This window comes from Mastigoproctus giganteus, chromosome 6 (assembly GCF_048544385.1).
Source record: "Mastigoproctus giganteus isolate SK-2022 chromosome 6, ASM4854438v1, whole genome shotgun sequence".
In the NCBI taxonomy this organism is placed as follows: domain Eukaryota; kingdom Metazoa; phylum Arthropoda; class Arachnida; order Uropygi; family Thelyphonidae; genus Mastigoproctus; species Mastigoproctus giganteus.
In genome coordinates, this window is record NC_143580.1 from 196,746,227 (window position 1) to 196,763,367 (window position 17,141).

Below are 17,141 nucleotides of genomic sequence, written 5' to 3' on the forward strand. Positions count from 1 at the left end.
ATGCGAGTTTGATTAACACATTTTTCAGTTACCACTATTTGAAAAAACTATAACACTTTTTACTTTACCCGATGCAAACTTCCAGTTAACACAATCTTTTTTTATGTGACAGTTGAAAAATATTTGAATCGCTTGCTAAGCTTACCGTGTGTCAGATGGGCAATAAACAAGTGTTTACCTGCTGCCCATCTCAGTGGGTTCCATCAACCATCAGAGGAAGATGTGTTACTTGCATGTCTCCCTCTTTTGCATTTTTAAATGCAAAAAAGAAAATTTTAATTTTTAAATGAGCTGGATGAAAATGTTACCGAAAAGGAGATAACGGTAAAAGAATTAGATAAAATCTTTTGTATCGCAGAGAACCTCAGACAAAAGATAGAGGTTCTCTGCAATATTTATTTTGTCAGAGCCTAGAGAAGATTGTTGTCGGCTATTGGAAATTGATTGATAAAAAAAGGAAAGCCAACACTGTTCAAGTATTTCCATAAAAAATAGTTTCTTATTGTGTATTTTATGCCAGAGGTTCCCAAACTTTCTCGGTTCACAGCGCCCTTAGTGTCTCAATAATTTTTTCATGGCACCCTAGGCCAAGAGAAATACATAACAGTTCTGTTTATTAAGTAGTTAGGTCCAAACAACTTAATAAGTAATGTTGAAACTGTGAACTACCTCGAGCTAGTAATTTTCGCGCGGTGTCTGACCGATGTCGAGTATCACTGTTTCCCTCAAAAATAAAAAATATTCCGTGGCGCAGTTTGGAAACTGCTGTTTTATGCAATAAACATTTAATTCTATAATGATTTTCATTATCTTTTACATGACATACAGTTAAAAAGTTATTTAAAATGTATTTTTAAAATTCTTTATGGACATTCCTGCAGGTCAAGGACCAATTAGAATTTTTTCTATTGATTGTTATATTCGATTAATGTATTTCCATTCTGTGCGATGTGCTCATTCACGAATTAATCACGTTAATCGAGACCAGCCTGTACACCAATCGTTCAAATTCCCTCTAGCTATAAAAGAAATTTTTTTTTTTCATTGTTAACATAGAATTTTATCTATTTTTGCATCGTGGCTCAGCTATTTTCAATGACTACAGTTGGCAGTACTGATGCTGATGTGATCCGCATTCTAGTTTGAGGCATCACGCAGTTTGGTTGTGTGTAATGTTTACGGCAAAGGTAAAGAAAGTCTGCACTAGAAGCACACAAAAGTTTGATGAAATTTACCGGTAAAAGTACTTTGCCATAACGGCACTTGTATTGTTGCTCGCTCGGTAAACAGACGGTGGGTGTTATCAGTCAGGAGTAGAAATTGAATCCCACGGGAGATTGAAACCATCCAGAAGTGGAGGGGTAATCTGACGTTTTTTCTTTAGAATCACTAGTGCACTAGTGGATAAACTGTTTATTAAGAAAAAAAAAAAAAAAGGCAAAGGAAGCTCACACGAGAAGCATGGCAATTTTCGAAAAAGTTTACCACTGAAACTACGTTACGAACGTTTTTTTACGACATCAGAACTTCCAATATGACTCTGTTCGTGATTCAATTAGTGGTTCTAAAGAAAAAAGGTCAGGTTATCCCCCACACTGGAGTAGAAGTTGAATCAGGTTATCAGGTTGAGTCAGGTTATCCCCCACACTGGAGTAGAAGTTGAATCCCACGATTCAACTTCTACTCCAGACAGATAACACCCACCGTCTGTTACCGAGTGAGCAACAATACAAATGCCGTTACGGCAAAGTACTTTTACCAGTAAATTTCATAGAACTTTTGCGTGCTTCTCGTGCAGGCTTTCTTTACCTTAGCCATGTTTACTTCAAAATAATTCAGACTTTAGCTGTGTGTCTGTGTCTGCTAGTCACATGATGTTTGAGTGTCATATTTGTGTTGTTCTGTGCATTATTTGCCTTGTTTGTGCACAGACAGGGCACAAAATTGTGTCCTGCCTGTCATTTTTTTCTGGATCCACCATTGCTGCTACGTATATGGGGAAAAAAAAAAAAAAACTTTATTATCCCCTCATATTCCTACATCATTTGACAAATTATTATATGAATATTTCATATGACTTAATTATTCAACCATTACCATTAACCAAATTTACGTTTTGTCAATACATAACAAACAATTTCTCAAAATGCTCCAGGTCTAGGGTTATAAAGTTCTGGTGTTTGAGTTATACTGGAACACACATTCAGCTCCATTCAGTCCTGGGACTACAACTGCTACCTCCCCTTCATCTTTTTGGCTGGGCTCCAATATTGGCTCTGAGCTCTTGTTTCTTGGCAGATGAACTTTCTTCATTTGTTTCCTAACTTTCTAACAGTCATCCCCTTCTCCTAATGCTTCCAGACTGGGTAATCTCTCCATAAGGATATAACACATATTCAGCTCCATTCAGGCCTGGGCCTACAACTGCTACCTCCTAGAGCATCTTTTTGGCTAAGCTCCAATATTGGCTCTGGGTTCCTGTTTCTTGGCAGATCAACTTTCTTCATTTGTTTCCTAACTTTCTAACAGTCTTTTCCTTCTCCTAATGCTTCCAGACAGGGTAATCTCTCCATATGGATTTCTTCTTGTCACATACTTGAGTGCCTGGCTCATCCAAGGTGGGAGTGGTCCTAGATACACGTGAAATGTCTTACATGAATTTTTTCTTCGGAAATGCAACAAGTAATTTAATTGCTAGGTTTACTGATCAACTGGCTGACAGCTAATACCATCCTAACTTTTGGGCACACATACTCTCCCCTACTCGACTGCACTTCCCAAAACAAAACAACACACCTCCACTCCTCCTAGCCACACGTCTTCTCCTCAATGTACTGCCTTATTACCTACTTCCCATGTCTTCTCCATTCTAAAATTTATATATATTTTTCTTGTCCCTTTAAACCAGTGTCCAATTCTCCCCTCCTCAACTAAAAGGCCAACCACTCAACTAAAAGGTCAATTGGGTCATGGTCAGCCATGACCATGGCCCTGTGTTACCAGCCAATACTAAGTGGTAGATGTCTCAACAACCGATGCAATACCACCACTTTGCTTATTAGAGGCTTGAAGTGGTGAAACCCATGTTTAGTCTCCAGAGCTAAGTTCCAGTCAACCCTTCCCCATCTCTTCCATCATGCGGTATGACTGATTACTTTTGAAGTTATGATGAAGATCATGGTGAGATCCAATCTTCCTTACATTTCGAGGGTACAGCTCTAAAACGGTGTTCGCAGGCCGGCCTCTAGTTAGTACACTGGACCAAACCTATTGGTAACTCTTTAGGAGGCTTCTGGATCAGCTAGTGTATAATCTTGCTACCTCTATACTGCCAGACAGTGATTGGAGGGAGTCCGAGTAGTGTGTATGCGGGGGGGGGCATTGTCGAGACCACGTTATATCAAGGATCTGGGTATATTCTTACCATGTGTACGCCATATCCAAAAATTTCATTACTTCATACAGAATGTCCCCCCACTTTTTCTTACTATTGAATACACCATGAATTATCAAACTAATTGAGTAAGCTTATCTGCAAAAATATCTAAACCTCCCAAACATTTCAAAGTTCATTTCACAAATGTACGTGGTCTCAATTCTAATCTCAACAATGTCCATTTCCACTTGCAGTCTGCCAAAACCCATGTACTTTTTCTGACCAAATCTCAGCTATCGGCTGATTCAACTACTACTCATCTCAGTTGCCCAAATTATTTGCTGTATGATTCCTTTCGCCTCAACGGTGGTACTTGTGCATATATCCACTATAATATTCCCTGTCAGAGACTTGGTAATATGGAATCCCCTCTTCAATCTTCTCTGGCTTAAAATCTCTCTACCTCATTGTGTCAAATTCATCTGTTGTCTCTACTGTTCTCCCAACTCCACTAAACACTTAGAGCTCTTCGACTTCCTCTCTTTGCAACTTGACTTTCTCCAGTCCAACTTTCCTAACAGCGAGGTAATCTTCCTTGGTGAGTTTAATGTTCACAACTCCAGCTGGCTTCCGTTCTCTAGTCACACCGAACCAGCTGGTCGAGATGCTGAGGCTTTTCCAATTACTAATCACCTTGCACAGATTGTTCATTTACCTACAAGAATACCAGACAATCCTAATCATACTGCCAACATGCTTGATCTTTTTCTTACAAACAACCCTTCTAAGTAAATGGTTGAAGTGAATGGTCCTTTAGGCACCTCAGATCAACTTGGTGATTGTCTCTTCCCCGATGGAGCCTTTATCTCATGGCTATTCCCAACCTCGTATTGTTTGGCATTACAAGAATGCAAAATGGGATGACCTGCAAGATTTCTTTTCTTATTTTCCTTGGTCGGATTACTGTTTCAAAACTTCTGATGTCAACGTTTCCTCAGATCGTGTCAGTGAAATTATTCTTGTAGGAATGGAATCCTTTATTCCAAACTCCACTTTAAAAGCTCATCCTTTATCTAAACCTTGGTTTTCCAATAAACGTGTTAAGGCTGTTCAAGAGAAGAACGATGCATATTGTAATTGGCTTGTTTCCAATTCTTCAGTTTCATTTTCTGCCTACACCAAAGCTCGCAATAATTGTAAAGCAGTTATTAACCAGTCCAAACTAGATTTTAAACAGGCTAAGAATAGAAAACTTGATTCTTGCCCTAATGGTAGCCGAGCATTCTGGTCTCTTGCCAAAGCTATTGGCTGCAACTTTTGCTCATTTCTGCTCCCACCTCTGTCAAAACCAGATGGTTGTGTTGTCACTTCAGCCAAGGATAAAGCTGACCTGCTAGCATCCCATTTTTCTTCCAACTCATGTATCAATGATCTCGGTAAAACACCTCCCACCATTCCCAACATGCTCCATTCAATGCCGCCTGTGGTCTTTCGTCAAAAGGATGTCAGAAGGATTATGATGAATCTTGCTGCCAAGAAAGCTCCAGGTCCTGATGATATTTCTCCACTTGTTCTCGAAACCTGTGCTCCTGAACTTACTCCTGTTCTTTGCCGCTTCTTTCGCTTTCTTATTCAAAAGGTGTTTTTCCTTCTTCTTGGAAATTTGCTCATATCCAGCCAGTTCCTAAAAAGGGTGACAAATCCCTCCCATCCAATTATCGTCCCATTGCAATTATTTCTTCTCTTTCTAAAGTAAGGGAGAAATCAATTAACCGCCAACTCTTAAACTACCTAGAAACCTTCGGTCTGATCAATGACTGCCAGTACGGTTAGTGGTTACCCATTTATGGACAAATTCAATGGAAAAGTTTGGTGAAACTCCAGCAGTTGCTCTTGACATCTCAAAGGCTTTTGATCGTGTTTGGCATAAAGGTCTTCTAAAGAAGCTTCCATCTTTTGGTTTGCCAACTGTTTTTTGTAATTGGTTATCCAATTTTCTCTCTGATCGTTCACTGAGAGTGATGGTAGATGGCTCTCTGTCTTCTAACTTCTCCACTAATGCTAGTGTCCCCCAATGTTCAGTTCTTTCCCCCATATTTTCCTGTTGTATATTAATGACCTTCTATTGACTGTAAATCCTATCCATAGTTTTGCCGATGATAGCACATTGCATTCCCCTTTCCATTTTGAGAAACCTTGCCCTCCTCAATCAGCTTCAACTTCTCGAATATCCACTACCAATTCCTTAAATGCTGATCTCCAGGTAATTCTCCAGTGGGGCAAAGACAACTTAGTTGATTTCAATCCTTCTAAAACTCAGTCTTGTCTTATATCTCGCAAAAAGGATTCTTCTGCTCCTATGCTTGTCTTTGGTGACACTGATTTCTAGGCAAGATATATCTCTTTTGGGGATAACCCTGACTTCTAATCTCTCTTGGCACAAGCATATTAGAAATATTGCTTCCTCTGCATCTAAAAAACTCGGTTTTCTCTTTCGCTCTCGGCATTACTTTTCTTCCAAATAACTGTTCACTCTGTACAAATTGCAAGTCTGCCCCACCTTGGAATATTGTTCCCACATCTGGGGTGGTACCACCAAAACCTCTCTCAGACTTCTAGATTCCATTTAGTAGAGGGCAGTTAGGTTAATTAATGACTCCTCTCTAACAGAGTCTCTCTACTCATTGTCTCATAGACGTACTGTTTCTGCTGCATGCCTTTTCTACAGATACTTCCATGGGCACTGTTCTTCTGAATTGGCTTCTATAATTCCCACTCTCTCTTTCAAAGCAGTCGGAAAATGTGCCGCCACCACCATTTATTGTCCAACTTCAAACTCACAGAACCAACTTTTCATCTTCCTTGTTTATTCATTCAACTGCCATTTCCTGGAACAACCTTCCTTCATATGTATTTCCTGAAAATTACAGTCTACAGAAGTTCAGGTATAATGTCAACAAATATCTTCTTTCATCTTTTCAACCTCCAACCCAAGCACAGTACTTGGGTTGGAGGTTTGGGGTTTTCATAAAAAAAAAAGCCTATTTGTTCTCATTAATGGCTCCAGCATTATTTATTTAGTTTATAACATTTCCCTTTTCTGAATTTTGGTGTAACATCCCTGTCCCCCAAGTGCATTCTTAGAGATCATATTGCATCTATTCAACTGAATTCCTTCTAACCCTTCTTATTTTTAATCAACTAAACTATGTGAGAATGTGACGACTGTCAGAAAGCAGTGACATTTTTTGTGCTCATCAGGAATTTTCTTCCGTTCCCAACACATTCAAAAACAGGCCTTGGACTTCAAGTTACACATCACAGTATATTTTCTATTAATGATCAACAAACTGATTTCAGCTAAACTTTATTAAGATAAATAAAATATATACATAAAATAAATACTAAAACGGTTATAAAATAAAAGTATTAAAATGCATAAAGGCATAAAAATATATAAATAAACAGCAATAAAATATAATATATAAAATAAAATAGTAGCCTTTGGGGTAAGATGCCCTTCTTCAGCTAGTCGGTGAATGGTGTACTGCAGGTATATACATGTTAAGTAAAATAACAGGAGTTGACTGGGCGTAATCATGAATCACAAATCTGGCATTGGTAATGTAGAATTATGTATATGTGATGTAGAATTATGTATATGTGATGAACAGGAGCACTCATCATACTGCAAAATGGTAGACTCCATAATGGGGTGCATATGCACTCCCCTATTAAGGTTCATAGTACTATTACATTTGACTATGTTCAGTGCCTCAAGCCATGAGCGCTATTGGTAATCATGTGAATAGTCAATGATCTCAATGTCACATTGTGGATCAAGGTTATGTTGAACAACCCAATAATGTTCAGCAACAGTGGAGTGTTCAAAGTTAGTGGTTCTGAGAGCCCCCCCCCCATGCTCTGAAACACGATCTTTCAACCTACTGGCATTCTCACCTACACAACATCCCCCCCCCCCCGCAATCTGGACGTGTAATGTAGTAAACAGAACCACTCCATATGAAAGGGGGGAATGGGTGTTTTTACCTTAGAAATAATGGAACATAATTTTCTACCAGGGAGTTGCACACACCATATATGGTAGAAGCACTAAATCCTGGCAAGATGTTCCAATATGCCCAGATAGTAGGGGATGTAGGAAGTAGAGGTAAACTCATTATCGTGGTGAGGGTTTGACCACATAATAAACTTGCGAGCTTGCAATTCACATCTCTCCAGAACATGAGGTGGATAACCGCAATTAGAAAGCTCTGCCCTCACTTTGGAAATCTCCAATTGCCTGTCACCAATAGAACTGGAATGTGTCCAAGCATGGGTAAACAAAGTATGAGCAGTAAATTGAATGAAAGATAAGCTGTAAATCGATCATAAATTGAAAGAAAAGTAACAGGGAATTGAGATATTGAAGTAGTCGAGTTTCTGATCCCAGAGGGACAACGGCAAAGACATCATCAACATATCGACACCAGAGAGTGATGGGAGCGGTTGAATTCAAAAATATCTGACTTTCAAGTTCTTCAATGGCAATATTGGCTAAGATGAAACTGACAGGGGCACCCATAGCTGTGCTCTGAATTTGGGGGAACAGAGCGTCATTCAATATGATCATCCTACCCATGAGATATAGATTGAAGGCAGTACAAATATCATCAGTAGAGAGTGAGGTCCTGTCCTTCAAGGTGGCATTCTCATCCAAAAGTTGCCTCGCACAGGCAATAGCCAGTTGCATAGGGACAGAAGTGAACAGGGAGACCACATCAGAGGAAACCATGATGTAGTGCTTGGAAATAATAAAAACTTTAATGATATGAAAAAAAATGTGCACTGGTAGACGCAGTATAGTCAGTTCCCCCACAAAGGGTGCCAACAACTTGGTAATGTATCTGGAAAGTTCATACGTTGGTGCGTTGCAACAGAAAATAATAGGTTGCAAAGGAATATTGGGTTTGTGGATCTCTGGAAGTCCATAAAATTGTGAGAGTTGGCAACCTGTTGCATGAAGTTCCCAATGAAAGTTTTTTGGAAATTTTGCTAGATAAAAACCAGACATGCACAAGCGTGTTGACTTTAGACTCTAACTTCTCTAATACCTTGATGAGAGAATCTTGAAGAGATTCATATACTTCACAATAACTCAAAAGAGAGAGGCCCTTGTGTAAATACTTGGATTTATTAGCCACGACAACGGTGCGTTGGCCCTTATCAGTGGGCAAGACTACAATGGTATCATCTTTACATAATGAAGTGAGGGCTTCCCGTTGATAATGTCTGAGGTTGGTAGCGGTTGTTGTTATTTGGTTTTTAGGAGAATTAGCAACTAAGGCCATATTGCTCCGGGGATATGCGGTGGTCATTCCCTGACCTTTCCGCATCCTCTGTATTTGGTGGTCACGGGCTTGAACCCCAGTCTAATCAAGAAGCATGTGCTACGCACTGCTGCTGCTGCCCACCTGGCTACAGAGGCACCATTGGTAGCGGTAGGTTGAACATGCTGTAAGATAGAAGCAGTTTTAAAATGAATTTCGTTTGCAGTCTTTTCAGGCAGCTGGTCAAGTAATGCTTCCACACCCATAGCCAATTGTGTGATAATCATACAATTGACTATGGAAATGCCATACATGGGAGTACTACCTAAATCCCCTGCTATCCGGGGGTATCAGAACATCTTGCCGGTATTTTGTGCTCCTACTGTATATGGTGCATGCAACTCCCTGGTAGGAAATTATGTTCCATTACTTCTAAGGTAAAAACACCCATTCCCCCTTTTCTATGGAGCGGTTCCGTTTACCGCATTACATGTCCAGATTGCGGGGAATGTAATGTAGGTGAGACTTCCAGTTAGTTAAAAGATTGCATTTCAGAGTAAGAGAGGGCTCTCCGAACTGCTAACTTTGAATGCTCTGCTGTTGCTGTTGCTGAACATTACTGGGTTGAGAAACATAACCTTGATCCCCAACGTGACATTGAGATCATCGACTATTTGTATGATTACCACCAGCACTCATGGCTTGAGGCACTCACATAGTCAACTGTAATAATACTATGAACCATAATAGGGGAGTGCATATGCACTCCATCATGGCGTCTGCCATTCTGCAGTTATTTGTTCGTCACATATATGTAATTCTGCATTACCAACACCAGATTTATGATTCTTGATCATGTCCAGTCAACTCCTGTTATTCTACATAACATATATATATATACACACACAGTACACTATTCACCAACTAGCTGAAAAAGGGACACCTCACCCCAAAAGCTACTATTTTATTTTACTTATATATTTTTACTTATTATTTACTAATTTTTACTTATGTATTTTTACACCTTTATGTATTTTAATGCTTTTATTTTATATCTATTTTAGTATTTATTTTATGTATATATTTCATTTATCTTAATAATGTTTGGCTCAAATCAGTTTGTTGGTCGTTAATAGAAAGCATATAGCCAGCCCAATACATTCCTCAGTTTACCCTCTTTGTACTACTGGTTTCTATTTCAATTTAACTGTTATTTAAAATTTACAAAATTTATTATTTCCCTATTTACAATTCAATATTATTAAACCAGGCCCCCATAGCCGAGTGGTCAGGAGGGGAAGTGTAGTAGCACATGCTCTTTGAGTAGACTGGGGTTCAAGCCCCTGACTCCTAAATATGGTGGATCTGCCAACCTGCACTGGACCAGCGTGGCAGATTATGGTCCATTTCCCTCAGCATGAGTTGTTGAGAAGGCTTCCATCCCGCAGTGGGTTGATAATGGCCACAGTTTACTTTTTAAAATTTTTTTTATTATTATTAAACCATATTAACAATTTACAAATTTCACTGCCTTTCTGAATTTATTTCATATTTTAAAAAATTACATTTTATTTGTAAGAGTGTACTCTTACAGTTTCATAAAGTGCAACCAGGTCCACTGGAAGACTTTCCAATAAAGTTTAGTTTAAGGTTCAGAAAAAAATTATGTTAAACAAGGGAATTAAAATATAACTAAAGGAGAATAATACCAAGTTGTTCTTTTAATGGCATAGTTCACAGTTAAATCAACATGAAGTGAAAATTTAAGCACTTGAACTCAACCTGCACAAAGTAAAATCTATTTTCAGTTTCTTGAAGGAATACAAATAATTCTCAGATGTTTCTGGTACTTCATGCAACACTTTTTTAGTGACTGAATCATGCCATAATTACACCACCAACTTCACATACTAAATTTGGTGTGTGAAGCTGGTCTCCACCTAAAATATCAGCTAATTAGAATCTCAAATGAAGATGTCTTTAAGAATTCCTCCACTCTTGGCACATCATGGCCTAAGTCACCTTTGCACCATAAAAATCTAAATCAAATCAAATCCTCCAGTTTCAAAAGGGATTTGAACCTAAACCTCTCCAAATAAGTGACAAACCCCAGATACTGTGATGGACATGTTGAGTCTTACATTACTAATTATCTAATGGCAATTAACAACATATTATTATATTATTATAATGTTGTTTAGTTGCCATTAGATCATTAGTAATGTAAGACTCATACCTATGAATCATAAAGCAATGCTAATTCCCTTGATTGACCAATATACCAGTCAGCAATACACCTATATAATGTATATATATACACACACTGTTACAAAATTATACATTGCTTCCAACAAATCAAAATTGTTGGAAAACATGTACCTAAAATCAGAATATCATTGCATCTATATATTTCTCATAAGAAAAACAATTACTCATTATAATACATTTTTTTTACAAATACTGTACACTGCTCGTCATAGAAACATATAGTGTTCATATCCTATATGGACATGATGGAATTAATTTGTATTGCTAGCAATAAATAATTCTTTATTTATCTATTTATCCTTTTTTAATGCAGTGATCATTAAATGAGTATTCATGACTAAGATGACCAGTTCATTCAAATATGGTTGATATACTTTCTTGTGTTCTAAAATAATGAGTTAGGTAGCCTCAAGAGGTAGTAATCACAAGTCTGCTTTCTTGGTAAAAATGGGCCTTCAATTTTTTGTGCATATTGTGTAATTTTTATTATACTAAAATGTTTATTTATTAGTAAAGTATATACTTTTGCAACATTTATACGTACCTTAATACCACTAAGGGTGGTCTGATATCGTGTGTTTGTTTGTGAAACTTGATTCCTAATAACCTCAACTCCAGAAGCCTGAGTGAGAGCATGAGCTTCATCTGTTAAACTGTCTACATCCTTCTGGTGTGCAACAACTTGCTTGTTAAGTTCCTAAAGAAACATAAGTTGTAAATTAAATTATGTAAAATATAAAATAAGTTGTATGAAAGTCATATGATAACTGATTATAATCAATTATTACTGAATTTATGCATATGAACATCCAAATGAAATATTTTATACAAAGGGTTGAATTTTTGCAATAAAAAAGTACGCCGAATATTCAGATCCCTAATTCTAAGCCATAAAAGCAAGTCTATTTCTATACTACTCCTGTTGACAGACTGAAAAAATGTTTTGTTCAGAATACTTATTATTTCATTCATGTGTATACTGCACATTCATATGTAACATCATCAGTTGATCCCACTGTATAGAATTTAAATACTGTCTCAGTCCATCGTAGTCGCCTTTATGAAAGCAATACCCCTTCCCTTTACGCCTAATGGTAGTTACCTCTTTGAGTAAATCCCACATCAGCACACTGTGATCACTGCCACCCGTGGTTCCTTTATCTGCAGATTCTTAATGCATGAAGAATCACTACTGATGATCAGATCAAGAGTATTACTCCCTCTAGTTGCCTCCCAAACATGCTGTTGTAAAAAACAATCATCCAGTAAATCTACAAAAACCTTGCTAGAGTGTGAGCGACCAACTCATAAGTTCCGGTAAATATCTAGGAAATTAAAATCCCCATTATAACAAACAGTTAACAAAGGTGTTTTGCTTCAAAGTATGCCTTAAAACTAATAACCAAAACTTTCAAATATATCATGAAAGGATTAACTTTAAATCCCTGATATATTACATTAAGATAAGAAACTTACGAAAAACATAATAATAAAAAAAAAGAAATGTGTATGAAGCTTTCCTTGAGACCTTTTCAACTGCAATTTTTTTTTCATTTAGAACAGCTGCAACTATTGCAGCTTATTATGCAGTACATAACTACATATATGATATAAGAAATGCCTTGTTTAATCTTTATTAATTTATTTAAATTACCTGTTGTAATACATATCTTCACAAGCAGTTTATTAAAGGCTTTCTTATGTCATGAAGTGTTTCTTTGTCATTTATGTTAGCTTGCATACATACCACAAAGCCCATACATACCTGGTGTTGCAATAAAGTTCCTGGACTGATGCTGTAGTGGTTATTTGCAATGAATTTGAAAATAAATGGACGTGGTCCATTGTAGTTTAAACTTCCTCCAACAGATGGGGGTATAGAGAATGTCCAGTAGTCTGACAGATTGCAATTACAACCAGTTTCACTAGTAGTGTTACTAGTCCATGTTATGATTTTGCAATGAACAAAATCAAATTTTACTTTAAACTGGAAAAATCTGCGGCAGAAATGTTAAAAACTGTTTATGTTTATGAAATGTTCAGTAGTACTAGTGTGTTTTAATGGTATAAGCATTTCAACAACAGATGCAATGATGTTTGCGATGACCCAAGAGGTGGGCATTGACCAACCTCTCTAAACGAGGACAGAGTTGTAAAAGTACAGAAAATTGTGGCAAGAGATTGTTGTTTGATCCTCAGAATGATAGCTCATGAGTTGGATACGAATAAGGAGATGGATCATCAAATTCTGCATGAAGGTTTTGGGAAAAGGAAGGTCTGTGCAAAATTTGAGCCCACAGCCTCATGGATGATCTGAAGCAATGAAGGTTGTCATCATGCAAAGACTTCATCCAGACTTGTCAAGACAATCCTAATTTCTTCCACTATATTGTCACTGGAGATGAGTGTTGGGTGTTTCAGTACGACCCAGAGATGAAGTGTCAGAGCATGCAGGGGACTTCAAAATCATCATCAAGCCCAAAAAAGATATTTTTTCACAGAAGTCCAGGATCAAGATGATTCTAATCATGCTTTTCGACAAACAGGATGTCATTCACAAGGAATTTGTACCAAAAGGGGAGAGAGTCAATGCTGCATTCTATATGTACAGGTGCTTCAAAGGCTATTGAAGTGTATTTCCTGGGTGACACTACATTTTGAGAGAAAGGCAGCTGGTTCTTGTTGCACAACAATGTCCCATTCATTCTGCACTTGTTGCAAAGTAATTTCTAATGAAACATAGCATTGTACAGATCAACCATCCAGCTGCTCTCCTGATCTAACACCAGCTGACTTCTTCCTCTTTCCCTCTTTCCCTTAAAGGAGAGATTTCAAGATATTGAGAACATAAAGAAAACTGTAACCATTGAACTGAACATCATTTCTTCGGATGCCTTTGCTGACTCTTTTCAGAAACTTTTAGACAATTGCATTCAATCAGGTGGTGATTTACTTGGAATAAAAATAAAGCCATTTTTGAACTCCTCATTTTGTGATCCTTTTATTGCACCAGTCTGGGAACTTTATTGCCACACCTCATATATAGGATGTTTCGATAGCATGTGCAAAAATTCAAGGATGTATCCTAGGATGCAAAATTAAAAAAAAGAAAAAAAAGAAAAAAAAGTGGCAATGTAACTAAATTACACTGAACTAAAACAAGTCATATCAACTGCAAATCATACAATCAAGTGTCTGGAAATATTTTATTTCAGGGTTATTGCTCATTAAAATGATTTAAAACAATCATTTGAAGTTGTGCCTGTAAGCTGGGGGTGAAGGAAGGGAACAAAGTGTGAATTTTAAAAAAACAGCAGTATGTGTTACTTTGTTCAAAAGAATATGATATCAAAATTATATGGAAGCATTTTCTTGTGTTTTCCATTCCCTTCCTTTTCTAAGAACTAATACATTCCAGTACATCTAGTTCCACGTATATTAGTCATTTGCTGGAACTCATTCAGTGGCAGTGTTCTTTAGTTTCACAGCAATGACTCCATTTTCAAATACTGAGTATGCAGATATGCTCTTGATGTAAGGTAGGGCTGAAGAAAATTAAGTTGAAGCATGATGATTATGCTATGAAAACTTGTCTAAAAGAAGGCTGCCAAATTTTCATATATTTTTCACTGCCGATAAGCATACATGTAAAAGCAGTATAGGCTGCAATGCCACCAGGGTAACCTGGCGGCATTGCAGGCTTACAGCCAAGACATTGAAGATGAAATTCTTGACAAGACGAACGCTCACAGAGCAGCACCAATTTGTCAGTACCTGACAAACTGGTGCTGCTGTATGGGTTCCAGTCCCAACCTGCCTTTCAGGCCCATTCTGTGGTGGAAGAAATTGTATCTCTTTAAGCTGCAAAAGTGGAGTAATTGACTCTGGCAGACTACCCTATACAACAACAGTTCCTCACGTCATGTACAATATTCCAATTTTGTGAGTTGGATACAGTTTACTGATGAAACAAGGCCTGCATGGGATGGTTCTCAACTTACACAATTTGCATGTGGGGAAAAGAAAATTCATGTATTGTAATGCTAAGAGGCCCTCTAGAACAATCCTACTTAATATCTGGTGCAGTATTACAGGCAATCAGTTAATCAGGACACACATTCTTTCGTGCTGATTAACTAGCCAAGCTTACTGACATTTTTTTTTTTTTTTGGAAGACATATTTCTGGGATTGCTTGCAGATTCCCCCCCATGGAGACATCATATGTCGATCATTCACAATAGTGCTTCACCCATTTCTGCTGATAAGCAAAGGGCTCACCAAAATTCTACCTATCTACTCAAATGAATAGGCCAGGGAGGACCTACTGTTTGGCTCATGGTCACTGAGTGCAAAACTCCTTGTTTTGTGGACTCATTCAAAGTCTATGTAACAAACTGAAGCTCTGGATGCTACAGAACTGCAGCAATAGACTAGATTGTAGTTGTGAAACAAAGAGCACTGCTGTGGAAATGTTCAAGCGTATCCAGCGATTAGTAATTCAAAGAGTTGGGGTGTGTATTCAAGTGTAAGGTGTCACTTCAAACAATTATTGTAAAATCAGTATGTGAATCATAAAAATTATGGGTTGTGATGTTTGTATGTTTTTTTAAATTTAATATAACTCGAAAATAAGGTATTTTAAGCCACATGTATATATGACTTTCTTTTTTGGAACATATTTTTGAAGTATCCTGTATGTAGTGGAGCAACAAGGCCTTCCAGCAAACAAAAATTTTCAAGAAAAATAAGAACAATTCCATATAGTGTATATGATAGTAAAAGAAGTATAGTTTATGTTATAATGCAGAATTAATTACAGTATGACTATAAAGTTACTTTTACTGAAATATGCTTCTCCATATGAAAAATTTTAAATTAGATTCATTGATTAGTCAGGATAAATTTATAAATTTTTGATCCAATAAGTCCCAGTTGGGAACTGGCCCGATGATTCAACAAGGAATTCAAAAATGTTGCTGTTATAATTTAGATATTTGGGGTTGACTGGGTTAAAAATTTTATCTTGACTTACCAATAAATCTAATTTAAACCTTAGTCACAAGAAAAGTGTATTTTCTTAAAATAACTTTAGAGCATTACCATATAATCTTACCCAAATAAAATTAGTATGATTACAGTAACCAGCCACATACATAATCAGATGTATCTTGTTGAGATGTATAACTGAAAAAATAAAAAGTTGGTATCAAATTTGGCTAAAAAAATTATTCCTTAGCCATTCCATTTTTATGTTCCTAGAAGTGCACGTTACCCCTTCCTTAAATATATTATAGATTAGAGCTACAATGATACCCAAGATTTAAATTTGAAATGTGAACATTCTTTTATGCAAAACCTGTACAAGTAGTAATATTTACTAGCAACTGATTGAATAATTTTTTTCACAAATACATTACTAACCTTCATTCATTACCCTGACAAGATTAGAAACATTGTTTAATAACTTTTTTCTCGTAAGGAAGACCTTTTTTAACACACTTTTCACCCAAGTATGAAAATGACTTCAAAATATTCCTACCACATCACAGTTTTCAAGCACTTATAAGGCACATTGGAAATAAATTACGATTTAATTTTCCCAAAGACTAGCAACACCTGTTGGCTTGAAATCATTAAGAATTATTAATAGCTCTAAGTGATATTTGTTAATGTGTGACAAATCACAATAGACTGCAATATGTTTTAATCAGTGGGTTATGTTACAACACAAAGAGTACTAAGTCACAAAGTAGCACAGTACTGTGTCTGTGTTAGATTTTACATGTGAAATTAATGATTTATATTTAAGATTTTTATATTTTTTTACTTTTATATTTAAGACATTTTACATTTATATTAGACTTTTTTAATTTAAGTATTACTCTTACTTTAAACTGCATTACATTGAACTAAAACAAGTCATATCAATTACTAATTTTAATTAAAGATATAAAATTGAATACAACCTACATAATATTTTTAATGGTAAGGGACAGCTCTCTGATTTTCAACAAACACATTACTACGAGGGGTTTCCAGAAAGTAAGGTAACATTTTTTCTCTCGATGATGTTTAATAATACAAAGTTAAAATTACACACCAAGAAATAAGTAAACATGCACTACTTCTCCACAAAATCTCCAGTTTTATTGATGCACTTGTCCCA

The 17,141-nt window shown here is 36.7% G+C and overlaps 1 protein-coding gene across 3 annotated transcripts in view; it reads right to left on the reverse strand.

Annotated features, from left to right (window-relative positions):
• The window catches only part of LOC150084856 (muscle-specific protein 300 kDa-like), a 1,257,473-nt gene that overhangs the window by 1,094,326 nt on the left and 146,006 nt on the right, over positions 1-17,141 (reverse strand). For all 3 annotated transcript variants that reach the window (XM_090376651.1, XM_090376652.1, XM_090376650.1), the window contains exon 15: positions 11,519-11,671. In XM_090376651.1, the coding sequence (XP_090232777.1) occupies positions 11,519-11,671 (153 nt within the window). The remainder of the gene's footprint in view (positions 1-11,518; positions 11,672-17,141) is intronic.